Source organism: Aricia agestis, chromosome 4 (assembly GCF_905147365.1).
Source record: "Aricia agestis chromosome 4, ilAriAges1.1, whole genome shotgun sequence".
NCBI classification, from domain to species: domain Eukaryota; kingdom Metazoa; phylum Arthropoda; class Insecta; order Lepidoptera; family Lycaenidae; genus Aricia; species Aricia agestis.
The window spans coordinates 7,590,740-7,608,323 of NC_056409.1; the positions used below are offsets into that span (position 1 = coordinate 7,590,740).

The 17,584-nt window shown below is 36.3% G+C and overlaps 1 protein-coding gene across 1 annotated transcript; it reads left to right on the forward strand.

Moving 5' to 3' along the window:
- Positions 1-1,411: 1,411 nt before the first annotated feature.
- On the forward strand, positions 1,412-13,471 carry LOC121726625. Its single transcript, XM_042114058.1, has 6 exons — positions 1,412-1,478; positions 4,852-5,054; positions 5,357-5,594; positions 5,904-6,053; positions 6,323-6,364; positions 13,391-13,471. Exons 1-6 carry the CDS (start codon positions 1,440-1,442, stop codon positions 13,400-13,402), a joined length of 684 nt encoding a protein of 227 aa, XP_041969992.1. The 5' UTR covers positions 1,412-1,439; the 3' UTR covers positions 13,403-13,471.
- The last annotated feature ends 4,113 nt before the right edge of the window (positions 13,472-17,584 follow it).

Below are 17,584 nucleotides of genomic sequence, written 5' to 3' on the forward strand. Positions count from 1 at the left end.
ATACGTCCATAATAATATATCCATATTTATCAATACCAACTAAGGTTTACTCGGCGTAACTGGGCGGTAGCGGTCATTGACTTCCTGTCAAAAACTTGTCATTTTCTATGTAACAAAGCCGCGATTGACAACATCTGACACCTTATTGTCAATCGCGGTTTATGTAGAAAACTAGCTGTTACCCGCGACTTCGTCCGCGTCAACCAAATGTAAAATACATAGGTAAAAAAAAATATCCTCCTCCTTTTTGGAAGTCGGTTAAAAAGTAGCCTAAGTTACTCCTTATCTGCTATCTGCCAATAAAAGTCCCGTCAAAATCGGTCCAGCCATTTCGGAGATTAGCCGGAACAAACAGACAGACATACAGACAGACAAAAATTCTAAAAATTGTTATTTTAGTGCAAGTAACCTCTAAATATTCATATGTATGTAGTAAAAAACGGTTATTTTAATATTACAAACAGACACTCCAATTTTATTTATATGTAATAGATTACAAGTTTTTGACAGGGAGTCAATGACCGCTCCCGCCCAGTTACGCCGAGTGAATCTTAGTCTCTGTCAATCAATACCAAGTTTACAGTGTCGGCTTTATATTTTTTGAGTGTACGCCACTTTTTTTCTGCTGCCCCATGTACGAAATTTGCCGCTCCCTTAGACCGCGGCCTATACGGCCTATTTATAAATCCAGAGCTGCTACTTTAGGCTATGTCCTCTGTATACACAGAAACTAACGGCTGATTTCATTTAAAAATGCAAATTATATTTGTCTATGAATGCAAGAGTGAAAAATATCGTACGCGACACGACGTGACGTGTCAAACGTTAGTTCTTTAAATAGCGTTAAATGTCGCGTCGCGTAGTGTCGGTGCGGTCTCGCTCAACTCTGTGCGACGTTCTTTTTCCCTCTTGCATTTTTAAATGAAGCTCAATGCAAAGATCTACACAGACTGACACGTATTTGGAAGAATTTGTCGGCAATGCGTGTTGATCAAGACTGATGATGCTAGAACCAGAATTTATTATTTACACGTCTTGTCTTTCACAAAAAATCTGACAGACAAGTGCATTAACAAGACGATTCTTGGGGCAAATCAAGCCCCGACACGTGTGGCAAAAACAAAGTTAATATATTCCGCTATTAGGTATATTAACTTTATGGGCAAAAAGTAGAATCCCCGTTACGACGCTGTGTATCATCTGTGTATATTCTTATTGTTATTTCTTGTATGAAGAAGAAGATATTATATACTTCAAAACTCTTGTCAAACTCTATGTAAAGCTCTATGCTCTATGTTGTAAACATATCCGTAGAACCAACGTAGAACGCAATTTATTTTCATAGAGAAAAATCATATAGGTACTTACTGATTATTTTGCTATGCATTTTTGGTTACATTCTCTGTTATAATGTTAGCAAATTTTCATTTTAAATTACAATGCTAATACGCTTTATAGTCTTAATATTCGTAATGGAGGTATGTATTGTTATTGACATGTATAATATTAATATTTAATTAGATAACAGTTGGATAACAGTCGCATTCATAAATCATAGCGTAAAATGAAACAAGTCCTACTTCAGTAGGAAGGAGGGTAATGTTTTTTACCCACCACAATTACCCACTCTTTACTCAAGAAATACACAGTGATGTTTAAGAGGTGTGATGCATCATGCATGCCCATAAATTCCCACCCTTTAAATGGGAATCACTCTCAAACTTCTAAAATAGAGAATTCATTGGAGAAAGTCTCTGAATGGGGTAGACGTAACTTAGTCCAATTCAACCCCGCCAAGACACAAGTCTGCGCATTCACCACTAAAAAGTCACCAATGGTCGTATTATATCCTCGTTTTGAGGGCACATCTTTGACCATCTCCCATAGCATTGAAATATAAGTACTTGGCGTTAACATATCAAGCGAAGTCCAGTTTCGATATCATCTAGACTCTAGAGGGTAAGGCCAAGTTAGCCTCGAAGAAGCTTGGTGTTCTGAATAGAGCCAGACAGTACTTCACTCCGGACCATCGCCTACAACTCTACAAGGCGCAGGTTCGGCCTCATATGGAATATTGTTCTCATCTCTGGGCAGGGGCGCCAAAATATCAACTGCTCCAGCCTCTGGATCGTATCCAACAAAGGGCCACTCGAATTGTTGACTGCCATAGTGTTTCAAACAGCTTGGACCCCTTGGAATAACGCTGAGATGTAGCTTCAATCTGCATCCTCTATCAGTTGTATCACGGGGAGAGCTCTGAGCAATTGTTCGGAATCATACCACCTGCATCTTTTCGCCATCGTTCCACGCGAAAAATATACCATCCTCATCACCTTGATGAGTGGCAGTCTTCCACCGTGCGTTTCTCGCGTAACTTTGCAAACCTTCAAGAAGAGAGCGTATAATTCCCTCTGCATCATCATGCAGCTCTTCTGATGTTGCGAGTGTCCATGGGCGACGGTAGTTGCTTTCCATCAGGTGACCCGTTTGCTCGTTTGCCACCTTATTTCATTAAAAAAATATATTTAATCTCTCTTCTGTCCCATGTAATTTTTTTTAAGATTCGATATAACCCAAAATTCTTTATGTAATTTATACCGCGTGAAATTTTAATGGTTGTTTTCACGAAACTGTATAGGCCTCTTGGATATCTCTAGTGGCGCGGCGTGTGGCAGATTCAGGCAACACGTGGATGTCAGAGTGCGATGAGCTGTAAATAACGGTTTAGCGTTCTATAATAGCTACCTAATTAGTAAGTTGGTTAGAAGAGCTGAACCGAAATTCGAGGGCGATAATAAACTGCCTCTTGTAACTTGTTAATGAAAATCTTATTTGTCTTTGGCTTTTTCAACCTACAGCGTCTGGCAGACTAAAAGGCACTTTACCTCCGGGACAATCTATACCGAAAAAAGTTTATCGCCCTACTAGGCTTTGATAAACAAGCGTAATATTGTCTTGCAGCAGATGGATGGCTGGCATGTGTTGCCAGTTTAATTAAAATTCAAAGAGGCGCGGCAAAAATAAGACGTAGGGGCGAAATTTATGTGTGTAATAAAGTATTTCGAGCCGGCAGTATTTTACTCGGCGCGATGAATAACATCAGGTATAATTTTGTAAAACTCCGCGCTGAATAAATTTTCCACTCGCGAAATATTTTAAATTGTCGTCTTGGTCATGCGGAAATAAAAGGAAACTTTGGAAAATTAAAAGTTTTACACGAACGGATAAAGATTACCTACCCATTACGTCCTAGGAACAAAAAGCCGTCTCTTGCATAGCACAGTCGGTAAAATAGGTCATATATGCCGTCCTAATTATAAGATAAGATGTAAATTGCGTTTTATAATAGGAGGAGCTAGAGGTAATTTATTTAAATTAACTTTATGCAAGGCACACTTGTTTATGAAAATGTCTGCCAGCGAACATGATAAACACGGCGAGGCACGTCTCTAATGATAAGATAATAGTTATTTTGCTAGGGTTAGTTATCTCGTGTGATTTTAACCTAGCCCTAGGTATATTTTACGCCTAGGACACGTTATGAAATGGCGGTAGGTTGAAAAAATAATAGACTAGCATGAAATCTTGCCTGAGTAGAGTAGACAGGATCTAGATTTTAATAATATGAGACGATTAGTTGCCAGCAACTAGCTGCATAGCTATTCACTTTATATTGTATGAGTTTATTATACTGTACAAAGTATTGAAAACGTCTCGAAGTGCCTAATGTTCGATCATATTTTTCTGGTTGCAATGAATTATTTATTTAAACAAGGCTTTAATCTCGGTTAAACAGGTTACTTGTTATGAGAATAATAATTACTCCTTTTAATACGAAGTCTGTGAAAGCCACTTCCGCCGAGTCGCGTATTGCTCCTTTGAAATTGTTTAAAATATCGCGCAAATTCGTTTATACAGTCATTACAGTTTTCTTAAAGAAGGGCAAATTGAAAAAGTTTGTTCAGTTATAATTCTCGTGGAGCGCTCCATGTTGGCAATGCATTCTTTGTTTATTAAGAAAATTATCTTCACAAAGGCCGAGTAATAGGCAAAGTTTAGGGAGGCCAATAATTTTGATGGACTTCAAACGACTAACGAAATTTCGGATAACTTCGCGAATTTTGTAATTGATTTTTAATTGTTTGAATTACGTTATCGGTCAAATGGACTTCTTTGGAGAGATAAACAAATTTAAAGTTACGACAAGTAAAGTCACTTTATTTGAATGCCCCTCTCCACGTTGGGTCCATGATAGCCAGGGCGCGATCTACGGGGCACTTGCCCAGAGTGTAGCCCATGACTTAAATGGTTTTCTGTATGAAAAGGGCGGTAATTAAAATGATCTTTGCCCGGAGCGGCTAAACATCGGACCCTGATACTAGCCATGATTGCTGCCATGATCTTAAGCTTTCTATAACATGCAAATTTGACGTCGATCATAGCCAATCATTTTATACGGAAGTGCTACATATTATCGTGTATTGGTATATCTATCCTTACCTAGGCCAACTTGGAGAGGCCGAATTAGTATTATAATATTTTGTCATTCACGCGCAGTACGCACCGCACCGAACGAAACGAAATCTAAAATGCGGTGCTGATGAATGTGCGATCACCTTATAACATTGTCAAGATCATAAACCTATAATGCTATATTAAGTCTATGGTCAAGATATTTTGAAGTTAATACCTCGATCGTGGGAATCGCAGACACAATAGCTTCTCAATTGTTATGCGGCACCCGGGTGCCGCTTGAGATTGGTAGTTGATGGGGTTAAAATGTTGTGTTTTTAATTGTTTTTTATTGCTGTCCCCAATTTTCAAGTCTACTCACTGCATTTTTCCTTTCAGTGTAGCGCAATATTCCATTTCAACGTGACACGTACCACTCTCTCTGGGCTGGCGGCGTATAGATCCTCTTTGACCCTGGACTGGCTGGCGGCGGAGGACGAGCGTCAGGGAGCTATGGTGGAGGAGGCTCCGCTGACCAGGTGTCACGAGTATGCTGCACCGTCTCCGAGAAAGGTCGGACGGTATATGTTGGAGATGCTGAGGTTAGTTGATATAGTAGCAGAGTTACTTATGTCTGATTTCTTAGATTTTTTGATTGAAAATTATAATATATTCTTTTATCGTTTTTGATTAGCTAACGTTAAGCATTTAAATAAGTAATCAACGGCGCTATTGAAAATATAAACTTCTGTCAAAAACCTGTACTAGATACATACAAGTTCTTAGGTTAAGCACATTTCGTTTTAACAATGTAAAAGTCCCTAACAAAAAGTCCTTTACTAACTTGTAAGATAAATTTCACAGAAAATTATTCATATTTTGTTAAATAAAACAATTTTTAAAGGAAACTAGACAATGACAACGTCGTGGTTAAACAGTTAGTCCGAACGCTCGTCAACTCTAAGATACTGGTGGAAGTGTCCTCCTACGAGTCGGAACCCGACTTGGTGTCGTTGGTGAAGACTCCAGAGGTGCTGAGGACGGAGCCCCACACCACCTTCCCGAGGGTCATGGCGCTGGTGTGGATAGCTGTCACCGACCCTGACAATGTCGAGAAGAATGGATGGTGTTCAATCCATAAGGTTAAGTACAAAAACATAATATCTGTCGTCTGTTTGCTGGACTGATTTTACAAAAACCTAAGGCTTTACCAGTTACCATTAACCACAGAAATAAAACTTGATTTATTTCTGTGCCATTGACCATGGCAGTGTCTTGGTATTTAAAAAAATTGACGCAATCTTTTGTTAAAAACAATCATTAGTGTTTTAGTTTAGCACCTCTCGCTGTAGTCCGCATTTAATGTAGGAAAGAAGAAATCTATGGGGGAGATCTGCGTGACCCGTTCTATTTCTGAACTTTTAACGTTACAATTACAAGTCTGTTGCCAGGTGAGTCAGTTCCTGAAGACTGTGGAGCCTTCCGATGTGGTAGAACATCTGCGCACCATGTATGTAGTGATGGGCAAGGCGCGCTTAGTCGTTGATAATTTCGTACAACACTTCGCCGCACTCAATATCATGCATCAGTCTAGGAAATCGGCAAGTAAAGTAGTCTAGTTTTTTGATACTTTGATGTAGGTGCTGTGAGCCTCCCAAAAATTTGTGTTACTATTAAAATGGTACATCTTAAGCTCAGTTGCGATAAACTTTAGAAATAGTTATTTATCTTGAGAAATATGCGAAAATGTGGACACATAAAATATACATAGACTCAAACTCATAAACCCCTCCTTCTAGCCCATAAGCTTCTAGAATCTAAAAGGTGATAAGAAGTAATAATTAAATTCATGACTGATTTATATTTTCAGCTTCTCCGAAAAAGAAACAAACCAACTCATACAACACGCGAGGTTCGTATACTTAAGGAAAACGCACCATTATAAATTACTAGCTGTCCCGGTAAACGTTGTTTTGCCATATAAAGTATTTCGCCCATATTGAATTTTATTGAAGAGACTAAAAAAGTAATCCGCCATGGCAACGTCCATCGCTATCCCGTCGCACAAACAATGGTCGCCGTCAGTCTCGAGTTGTAATAATTTACTATTATTTATTCAACAAATGCACTTATTATAAAAAGGAGCCAGTAGCCGAGTCTCAGACCTACTGAATAGTGAATACGCATATAAAATTTGGTAAAAATCAGTAAAGCCGTTTCGGAGGAGTACGGTAACTAACATTGTGAGTTGTGACACGAGAATTTTATATAAGTATAAGATAATATTATGTATTTTGTATCTTATTAGGGCGCCTGCTGTACCTCTTATTTGAAAAAGAAGTACATGAAAGAAGTTAAAAATATCTACAGTTTTCATTGTAATAGTAAAAAAAATGTTTTAAAATGTATTACTTTTTGTTTCGTATGACCATAGAAAACTTGCGGCGCCCCTTGCTACTTTCCCAGGGTACTCGCATACAGTTTGAGAATCCCTGGACAATATATTTTTTTTTCTTAGGTCACTCCGAGCACCACAGCAGTGAGTCCTGAAGAGGTCACAATGACATTTCCCCCCATGCCCGTAAGATATGAAACCCTTATGCGCTGCGGCAGCAACATAATATCGTTGCCATTTTTTGTGATTCCTCATAGTTTTTTTGTTATTATTGTTTTTTAAACAAATTTTGTGTTAATAAATTGTTTTATTAAAAGGCTAATTAATTATTTCCTTACCAAAAATAGGTTTTGCAATGAAAATACTTGGAAAATACATACAGCAGTCGTAGAATAATTGGCCAAGTGCGAGTCGGACTCGCACACCTAGAGTTCCGTACCATTATAGAGGAAAATTAGGCCAAAAATTGTGTTTTTTGTATGGGAGCCCCCCTTGATTTTCAATATTATTTTAATATTATTATAAAATATTAAAGTACACATATAATTAAGGACTTTGAGAAAAAATCAAGTACCTACCTGTTGCCATTATTGATATAGAGCAAAAAAGGCCAAAAAATCACGTTTGTTGTATGTGAGCCCCATATTAATTTTATTTGTTTTTAGTATTTGTTGTTATAGCGGCAACAAATATACACAATCTGTGAAAATTTCAGAATTCTAGCTATAGTTGTTCTTGAGTTACAGCCGGAGACAGACGGACAGACGGACCTGTCCGTCTGTAGACGGACAGACATCGAAGAAGAATATAATATTCTAGCATTAGGGTTCTACCCTTTGGGTACGGAACCCTAATGCTAGAATATTATATTATTGTACTTCTGTGCTTCTACTCATTATTAAAAAAAAGAGAATTTTGACCGAATTTTCACTTTAAGCAACAATGTCACTTTTAGAATTTTTTTCTTATGCATTATCGCATTATTTGTTATTAATTATTATGAAGATATTTCTCACAATAAATATTTAAATATTAAAAATTAAAATGGACTCAATAACTTTGGAGGCAATGTATTTTATAGTCATTTTGGTAAGCTTATTAAAAATTATAATTAATTGTCAAACTTATATTTTACAAACAAAAAATAAAATCTGATCTTCGTAGCTTGCTACGCTTCCTACGGTGAACGCGTAGCACTGCCGTAGCAAGTACCGAAGCAAGCTACGCACACTAAAATATTTTCATTGGATGTTCTCTTTTACTCAATACCTACTTATAACGGATTTTGATAAAACCTGGCATGGTTTTAGTTGGGCTTAAGTGCTCTGCGATAACACAAATGGGTGAATTTCCCAAACGGCTTTTTTTTTGTCTTCGTTGAAATTACTATTAAAAAAAGGGAGTATTGTTGTAAATTATTTGTTTTACTATTCAATGGGTAGCTATAGGATTGTGGCAAAAATATAATATGCCTAGGACTATTACAAAGGTAGAAATAAATAACTTACGGCCGTTCCCAATATTTGATCTATCTCTGGTTTTGCCCTACTAGAGATAGGAATAGCTCACAATTGACATTTTTATGTCTAATGTGAGCTATTCCTATCTCTAGTAGGGTCAAACCAGAGATAGATCAAATATTGGGAACCGCCGTTAAAGATCTATTTTTATCAAATCGGTGCTGTCCCTCTACTTTTTTTACAAACAAAAACGCTTACATACTAGAAAATATGAATAATTTAAGGGTATAACTTATATTATTTCGTAGAATATTAGTTAATCTATTATTATATACTTACCATATTTTATTATATAATTAACGATTATAGTTACTTAGAGGCACAAATGTACTTGTCCTGAGAATTTTCCTCATATCGCTGGATAAAAGAAATTTGAGCATTACTTTTCATCCACGAGTCGGACAGTCTCACCACCCCAATTTTAATTTACTCCTTAGTGTGTGCTTCCACGCAGTCAAGACAGATTTGCATCAAACCGCTGCATATTCGTGCCAACAATATAAGTATGCCATTAAAATGCTCTCGGGCAATTATTTTATAATATCGGTGATTGAATTTTTTTAATGTAATTAATAGTTTTAAAATTGTTGTTTGGTTCTAATGGATGTAGCTTCATTATCTGTAACCAAATTTATCTTAGATGTAATACATTTTTTATAATTTCCTAAAAAGTGCGTTTTTTCTCACGTCGCTGCTCTCATATCGGTGTAATCGGTGGTCATTTTAACCACCGATATGATAATTTACACCGAAATTATAAGAAAAAACGAATCGGTGTCTTAAATCTAATATCGGTGTTTGGAATCATGACCAACGCACAGTTTTGTCACATCGGTGGATTGCTTTATCATATCGGTTGATAATTTTACCATATCGGTGAATTGTTTTATCATATCGGTTGATCTAGTGGCATTTCGTTAAGTATACAAAGAAATTACAAATGCGCATGATAGTAAAAACGAATGGATGTAAGGATGTATGGGTCATTTAAAGTTTTTACTTTATTTTTCTTTTCACATCTAGTTCATTTTAATAAAGACAACGATGATAAATTTGAAAAAAAATTTATTCTATATCCCTACATCAAATAACTGGATTTGTCAAACCGCTTTTTTGCGCGGTAAGACTGAAAACTATCTTATTTTTTCAAGATATCGTTTTCATTTTTGATTTTAAAAGTAAAACATAACGCTTATAATTTGGGCCTATATTAATTTTTTAAAAATAATTATTATTTTCCAAGAAAATAAACATAAATAGGCGATTTCCAATTTTAGTGGCTTGTCGCCGAACTATTTTACTCAATAATCGGTCTAGAGACCGATTAACAGAAAACTTGATACTGGATTAGATTTTTATTTTCATGTAGTCATTTTATACAGGGTGTAACAAAAACAAGTGATAATACTTTAGGGTGTGTACGTGTTCCTTGTAGAGAGTTCACTGTGAAAGTAGCAGCGCTGAAAGACCAAATTTTTTTTTCACTTTTGTATGGGGAAACTCGTGACGCTCGGGCCCTTGCCCATACAAAAGTGAAAAAAATGTTCGTCTTTCAGAGCTGCTGCTTTCACAGTAAACTCTCTACAAGGAACATGTACACACCCTTAAGTATTATCACTAGTTTTTGTTACACACTGTATAGTTGACTCTTCATAATATTATATCAATTTTATTTTGGTGGGATTTACGAAACGTTGTTACTAAAAAATACCATTGATCCCTTAAGCATTAAAAATACGCCATTTGCTTCATTCAACCACACGCTAACCCGTTTAGGAGGTGGCTGTGGGCTGGGTCGTACCAGTTTCCAGCCAGAAATGAAAGAAAACCGTTTTATCACAAAACCCCTGATTTTATGCAATTTTGTTGTACTTAAATTTTCCTACTTGTGGCAATAATATCATGTTGTTATTCTGAATATCGGTAGAGTTTTGGTTTGTTTATAGTTAAGTTAATGTGATGTAACTTTAGTGCACGTAGTTTCTTTTAATGATTATTTTTCTCGCAAATACCAGTCGTCAAATTTCGGTGGGTAAGAGGGTGTGTAAAACATTATTTTTACAAAATACCATTGATTCTTGAAGCATTAAAAATACGCTATCCACTTCATTCTGTCATAAGCTAACTCGTCTAGGTGGTGGTTGTTGTACCAGTTACCCGTAAACACCTAATCTTCAATTTTGGTGGAAACAAAAATTTCCACCAAAATTGTATAAAAATGCAAGTTGTTGAAATCCACTCAAATATTGTAAAACATTTTAAAAATATTTTAATTTTATGTACTCTATTCTTGATCAAAATAAATACATAAATATAATATTATAAATATAATATTATCATATCGCTGGAATAGTATGTCATTTCGGTGGTTAAGCTTATCATATCGGTGCACAGAAATAAAAATCGGTGCCGGTTTATCATATCGGTGGAAACCAGAATTCAAACTGAATTTTCTCCTTAGTCCTAAACGATACGTTAATGATATTTTTGGGAACATTTTGTATCCTAAAGAATACATACAACCTGAAAAGTATATAAAATGTGTATAAATAAAAAAGTTCACCGATATGATTAAAAAATGGTCATTTGTTGAAATTCACCCAAATACTAATTTTAAAAAGTAAAATGAATGGTTCTCGTGTATAGATAACATAATAATTAATATAGGGGCGTGCTTCTCCGAGAATGTTCAGTAAATGCCGAAATAACGCTTGCCTCTTCTAGGTCTGTTTTAATAGGTCTGAAAATACTAATTTATTTATAAATCTTCACCGTAGGTGGTATTTAGTCCTGTTCTCTGTGAGTTGGAAAATTCCGACAGAAATGAAAATAGGGATGAGGCCTGCTTGAGTATTCGTCCTAGCAACACAGATATTGTGAAGCAATTCCTCCATGTACTACCATAGTGAGTATAAAGAGGTTTAAATGACGTAAATAAGGCAGTAACTTTGTGACTAAGCTAACAGAAAGAAAGAAAAAAAACCTTTATTTGTGCAAGAAAACATACATAGCTTAGTTAATATTAATAAGGTGAAATAACTTGAAATGAGGTAATTCATTGCTCGTCAATTATATTTCACAGATATGATTTTCAATGTTCACTGAACAGAACTCATTACTGTGTATGTAATGCATAACAATATTAACTAAAGCCAAACATGTGAACAAATGTTATGTTCTTGGGCCAATGCACACAGTGTGTTTAATTTGTGGTGTATATTGTGTATAACAGAGGTTTCCAAACTCATTTGATTCGTGGACCACTTTCATAATTTAGGTGGCTACGGTGGACCCCTTGGAGCACCCCATTCCTACAAAACTAATACCTACATGAAACTTGCTATTATTTTAAGTTACAGTCGCTTTGCTTCTGAACAAATTATCTTCCTATGCTTTCTGATAAGAAAAATCAAGCCATCATTTTAGTTTTTCACTGCAAACTAAATAAATTTTCATGGACCTTTCGTCATCTCGTTCTCATTTTTGTCAGGCCCGATGAGTCTCGTGTGGAACCCTGGGGGCCCACCTGGACCACTTTGGGGATTACTGGTCAGTCGTGTATATTGTTCCGAAACCGATAGACGTGTTTATCAATTAATTATTGTCTAATAATGATAATGAATGTGCCGGGTTTAGTCGGTTTAAGCATTCATCGGTTAATTTTATGCCATTTATGCTAGTAGTAACTCGTTGGTATAAATGGGTTTATCTATATAGGGTTTTTTAGGATGTATCGATGATTAGTACCTTGTCTCTAATCTGCTTTATAATAATTTTTATTTCATCTTACAAATTACTGTAAAGTAGTTTTTCTATTAGTTTTTATTACAATATTTCTAATTCAATACGTGAATTAATGGCTAAAACACTTTCATAACATAATGCACTATTTGGAAGAACATCGACCGTCGACGTCATAGTACAAGTTGGTACGTCACTAGGAAATTAGTGTTGTTTGCCGTAGCGTTGTACTCAATGTCCAGTGTTTGTGTTTCATTACGACACAATGTTACTGCTCACTGCTCACTCAAAATCGGGGCAAGTGATAATGTTTTTTATATGACACTCGCTTTTATTTTTGAGCTCCGTTGAAATTTTTGTTGCGGCGATGATATGAAATCCTAGATAATACCTGCGTCTATGACGTGTTGATCTTTTAAAGTAAAAAATCATCTTGTGAATTCATACAGCTTGAAAATGCTACTTATTTATACCTCAGGCATAAACTGTTTTTAGATCTCCATTCAGGCTGATGGCAAACCGTAGGTGGTTTTAGTGGTTCGGCTGGTGGCCAGTCCCACATACCCCCGGGGTGCTTCAGTTATCTGGGGCACATCCCCAATTCGGGGCACGCATAAAGCGTTTCTTCTGCGAATAAAAAAAATTATAAGGTGTTATGAGAACCTTGCTTTGACACGAATCAAGTCCGGATCAATAACACAAGCTCTCAGAAAACCTGACTGAAACGATGATGGTATTCGACATAAATGAGGAACGTAACAATTCACCGGGCTAACGGACAACTATTACTTACCATCAAGAAGTCAAAAACTTGAATATATTTTATGACATCCAAAACAAGGAATTATGAACATATTCCTTCTTTAACAATCCGGTTAAAGCTGATGACGTGCATCTTCAACCGTGTATCTAGGGTGGATGTGTCAAATATCAGGTGACCTGGATATAGTGGAGACGAGGGGGGGAGGGGTAAACAGAGCGGGTCAGGTGTTTTCGGCTTTTGTATACTTTTTGCGATATTGACACAGCGCCGCGGGCTGATCCCAGCTATTAGGCCACCGAATGCTTTCAATTAAAATACTGGTATGAAAGTGTGAGGTACATTAAAACTATTGTACTTATATTTTACTAGAAACATATTTCATGCTTTTGTAGTTGACATTCATACCTGCTAAGTGCGCCTATATTATGTTAACAGAAATATAGGATCTGGCAATATGTTTCGCAAAAAATTAAAATCTCTCTCATTTTCCAACCTAATATTAAATAATTGTATTCACAGCTTAGACCGTGATAACTCAAACGCGGCTTTTCTGGCGAATTACCGCGCGACGTTGGACCACCTCTCCGACGCGGCGGATCCGCTGGACCGCGCGGCTGCGCTCTACGCCGCTGTCCTCACGCCGCTCGTCCTGCTACAGAATACTAAGAACAGCTGGTGTTTGTTGGAGAGGGTAAAGCAAGCTTAACTGTCCCATTTATAGTTAGTTGATTTAACATGGTTAGGTTTTTGGTCTTGGCGAACTAGTCAACGGTTGACTAGTTTCAGCACCTAGATTGATTTAATTGCTTCAGCAATTTGAAGTTCACTAACTATTGAGCTTATGCAGAATATTATATTTTTTAATCTATACTGCGCGGCGTGGTGGGAACCAGTAACTATGATTTTACACTTTAAGACAGAAGAAGTATAGTTATAAAGTAATTGTAGTGCGAGAGCAAGGAAATGTTTCATACCTATAATGTGTACAGTTCATACGCGAATTTCTGCATGATCGCAGTTGCGTGTAACATCTAAGTAGTTATATATAATTTAGGTTGCTTGGAGACCACTGCTCTAAGCTATAATTAGAACGCCTGTCTGTACAGCGTTTACAGTTATGAAATTCTTACTGAGTTTGAGTACAATTATGGAGATATGAGATATCTATTCTAATAATATATTTGATGATAATTTCAGTTTCATCGAGCTCTCCGCCTTTACCAGAACTCTCGGCTGTCGGAGAAGCGGCGTGCGCTCGACCAGCTGCTAAACTTTCAAACGGCTAGGCAAAGGGTATTATAATTTGTATCATTATCCTATATGTACTAATTTTATCTTTAGTACGCCACGCGCCGTTCGCCGCTAGACGGCTTATCCATAATAGAAATCCATACATTGTCATGCACCGCCGCCGCTCCCGCCCCGCCGCGCTGCCCGCTAATTTCAAGAAGCCTAATACAGGCTGGGGCCTAGTTTTTCAATCCTTCGAATTCGTCCCGAATGTTTAAAATTTAGTGACGGGTATTCTATTGTAATAGCCTAAATATCTAGCCATGATTTGAGATGCTAGTCCAAAGTCAACGTGAAAAGGGAAATCATTAGAAGTTAAATGCTTTGTAGCCTTTATTCCAATGCCCTTTCTTTAAATGCTTCGTAAAGTTACATAAACGATTGTGCCATTAATTATCATGCTATTTATTATTGATGTAGTTTTTGTTTTTCAGGTTCATGAGGTTATAAAGGCTCTGCCGGTCCCCATGACGCGTCGGACCACTCCGTCTGTCAAAAAGTTTCTGACGGATGACAAGGACTTGGGGTACATTGAGGAGATAATAAAGAATTTCGGTTGAGCTATGATTGTTTCCATTTTACACATATAACTTGGGATAACGTAACCCTTGCTTGGAGTTTAAAGAAAAAAAACTTACAATACAATAAAACCTGCATAAAAAATTCATGGGCATAGATATTATGTAAGTACCATCGAGGAAATTGATTCCTAGGCAGACCAACGTCATTTGATCGGATCATGTCAGTTCAATGTTAATTGTGATCTATCGGCTGGGTTTCACGTATCACGTTAGGCTCAAATCACACCGGAATGGCAGAGGCGAGACGAGCAGTTTCAGTGTCATATGATTTTAAACTTTATCTTCATTATTGTAATACATAGTATCGCTTGAGGAATCGCCGCCGCCGGCGGCCGCAAGAGGCCACGAGCGTCCACGAGCGGCCACGAGCGGCCACGAGCGTCCACGGGCGGCCGTAGATTTCTCAAGCGATACTACGTATTACAACAATGAACATAAAGTTTAAAATCATATGACACTGAAACTACTCGCCTCGCCTCTGCCATTCCGGTGTGAATTGAGCCTAACGCGACCAAACTACTTAGGTCCCCCATCTGCCTAGGAATCAACTTCTCTGATAGTACTTGCTGTTGTTACTGACAAACATGTTATAAATACACAAGATTATTCTCTTTCTCATTATCATAAGAAAAAATTATAACTAAGTTTTAGAATTTATAGTAATGCAAGTTTGAGATGATGCAAGACTGTAATAGCCACGATGACTCCGCTTTCTCTTGAAGATTGTGAAAATTGCGTTCACAACCTCTTACTCGTTGTCAAGACGTACTCTTTGTATTACGTAATATACTTGGCCATATACTATACAAATTCATGTTTTTATTTTCGATAAATCTTTGACCAGAAGTAATTATAAGCATTCAAACATTTTTTGTAGGTTTGTAACGTTCCTTATTAAGGTAGACATTGTCTTAAAATGTTGATTTATGTCCATTTTACCACTAAAAAAGTGTGTTAAAAAATAATACTTTCAAATTTTTATTTCTTCTAGCACTCAGCGAAAACAAATACAGGAAAAAATATTTTTATGCCAAAATGTTTAAATTATGATTTCGAAGGCAGACATTGTCTTCGTTTTTGATAAATAAAACAATAATAATGATAAATCGTTGAGATCACAAATTCGAACGAATCGTTGATTTTTAAAAGCAAATTTTGCTTTGAATATTTGCCACAAGAAATCCACAGGCGTTTTGATAGATAATGATTGAATGACATCAGTCAATAATCTGTCAATCAGTGACTGATTGTCTATTATAGAAAACTTAGAGTGTGTTCACAAATATCATCCCAGTATACTGGCCAGAGCTCCTTAGGTCCACGGCAATTTGTATAGAATTGCCGTGGACCCATACCATTGCTTCGTTTCGGAATATTTGCCAGTGCTTTTTCGTATATCTCTATGTTTTGATATAATTATAATTCGTCACATTGTCTTGTCTAACTAGTGAAATACCAGTACAATACAGCGCCGTAATATGACGTCTTGAGAGCTAGTCAGTACCTAGACTAGGTTTTTTTTCGAAACCTAGTCAACATTTTTGGTTTACAAATATAACAATATTGTTTTGTTTCCTAATTATTTCGTGAGAGACTAGGTTTGAAAGTCATAAAAATATGTAAATAGTCAGTATTACAGCTAAGTCAGAAAACAATGTACAGAGTATCGCTACACAGAGAATATGACGTATGTGTCGTATATGACACTATATATATATATATATATATATATATATATATATATATATATATATATATATATATATATATATATATATATATATATATATAATATCGGAATCGGCTCCAACGATTTTCATGAGTTGATTTAGTATATAGGGGGTTTCGGGGGCGATAAATCGATCTAGCTAGGAATCATTTTCAGAAAATGTCTTTTTATTCGTGTTCTATCGATAATCGATAAACTGAAAAATATGACTTTCCTGACATCTATTGGCAAATAATAATACTATTTTTTTGGCAACTAATTGTTTAACTAATTGGCAACTAATCCATACTAATATTATAAATGCGAAAGTATCTCTGTCTGTCTGTCTGTCTGTGTGTCTCGCTTTCACGCCAAAACTACTGAACTGATTGCAATGAAATTTTGTACACAGTTATTCTAGAGTCTGAGAAAGGACATAGGCTACATTTTGATGTGGGAAAATATCTTATTTCCATGAAAATATCGATGAAAATTAATTCGCATTGCGCGTGGGCAGCGCTCATCCCGGGGGTCCTGGGTTCGAGTCCCGCAGGCGGAACAAAAAGTTTTGAATGTTCCTGGGTCTTGGATGTGTATTAAAATAATATTTCAAAAATCTTAAATGTATTAATTTATGTATAATATTATAAAAAATCCAGAAATATATCGATGCAATGAACATTTTAGTTCTAATACGATTCAACAGATGGCGTTTTATTTTTTACTTTATTGTAACATAGAACTAATCATACTTATTAGTTAGTATGTTTTTGTTTATAGTTTTTAATACGTTAGAATAATTTGTTTAATAATATAATCACATGGTATAATAATAATCAATCTATCTTATCTTATAGAACTCCTACTGCATTTCTAATATATTATGTGACAAGTTGACAACAGAAGGCGCTCTAAAATAAAGGAGTTCGAGTTTTAAATTACAAATCACGCGACAAGCTTTTATTATCATGCAAATTGTATAATATTGTTACGTGCTAGGGTTCGAGGATTTGGAGAGAAAGACCTGCTGACTCTCTTGAAGACTTTATTAACACTGCACTAAGCACTAGGTCTCAAACACTAAGCACTAAGTCCAAAACACTAAGCACTATCACTGTCCTAGGTCGTTGCCGA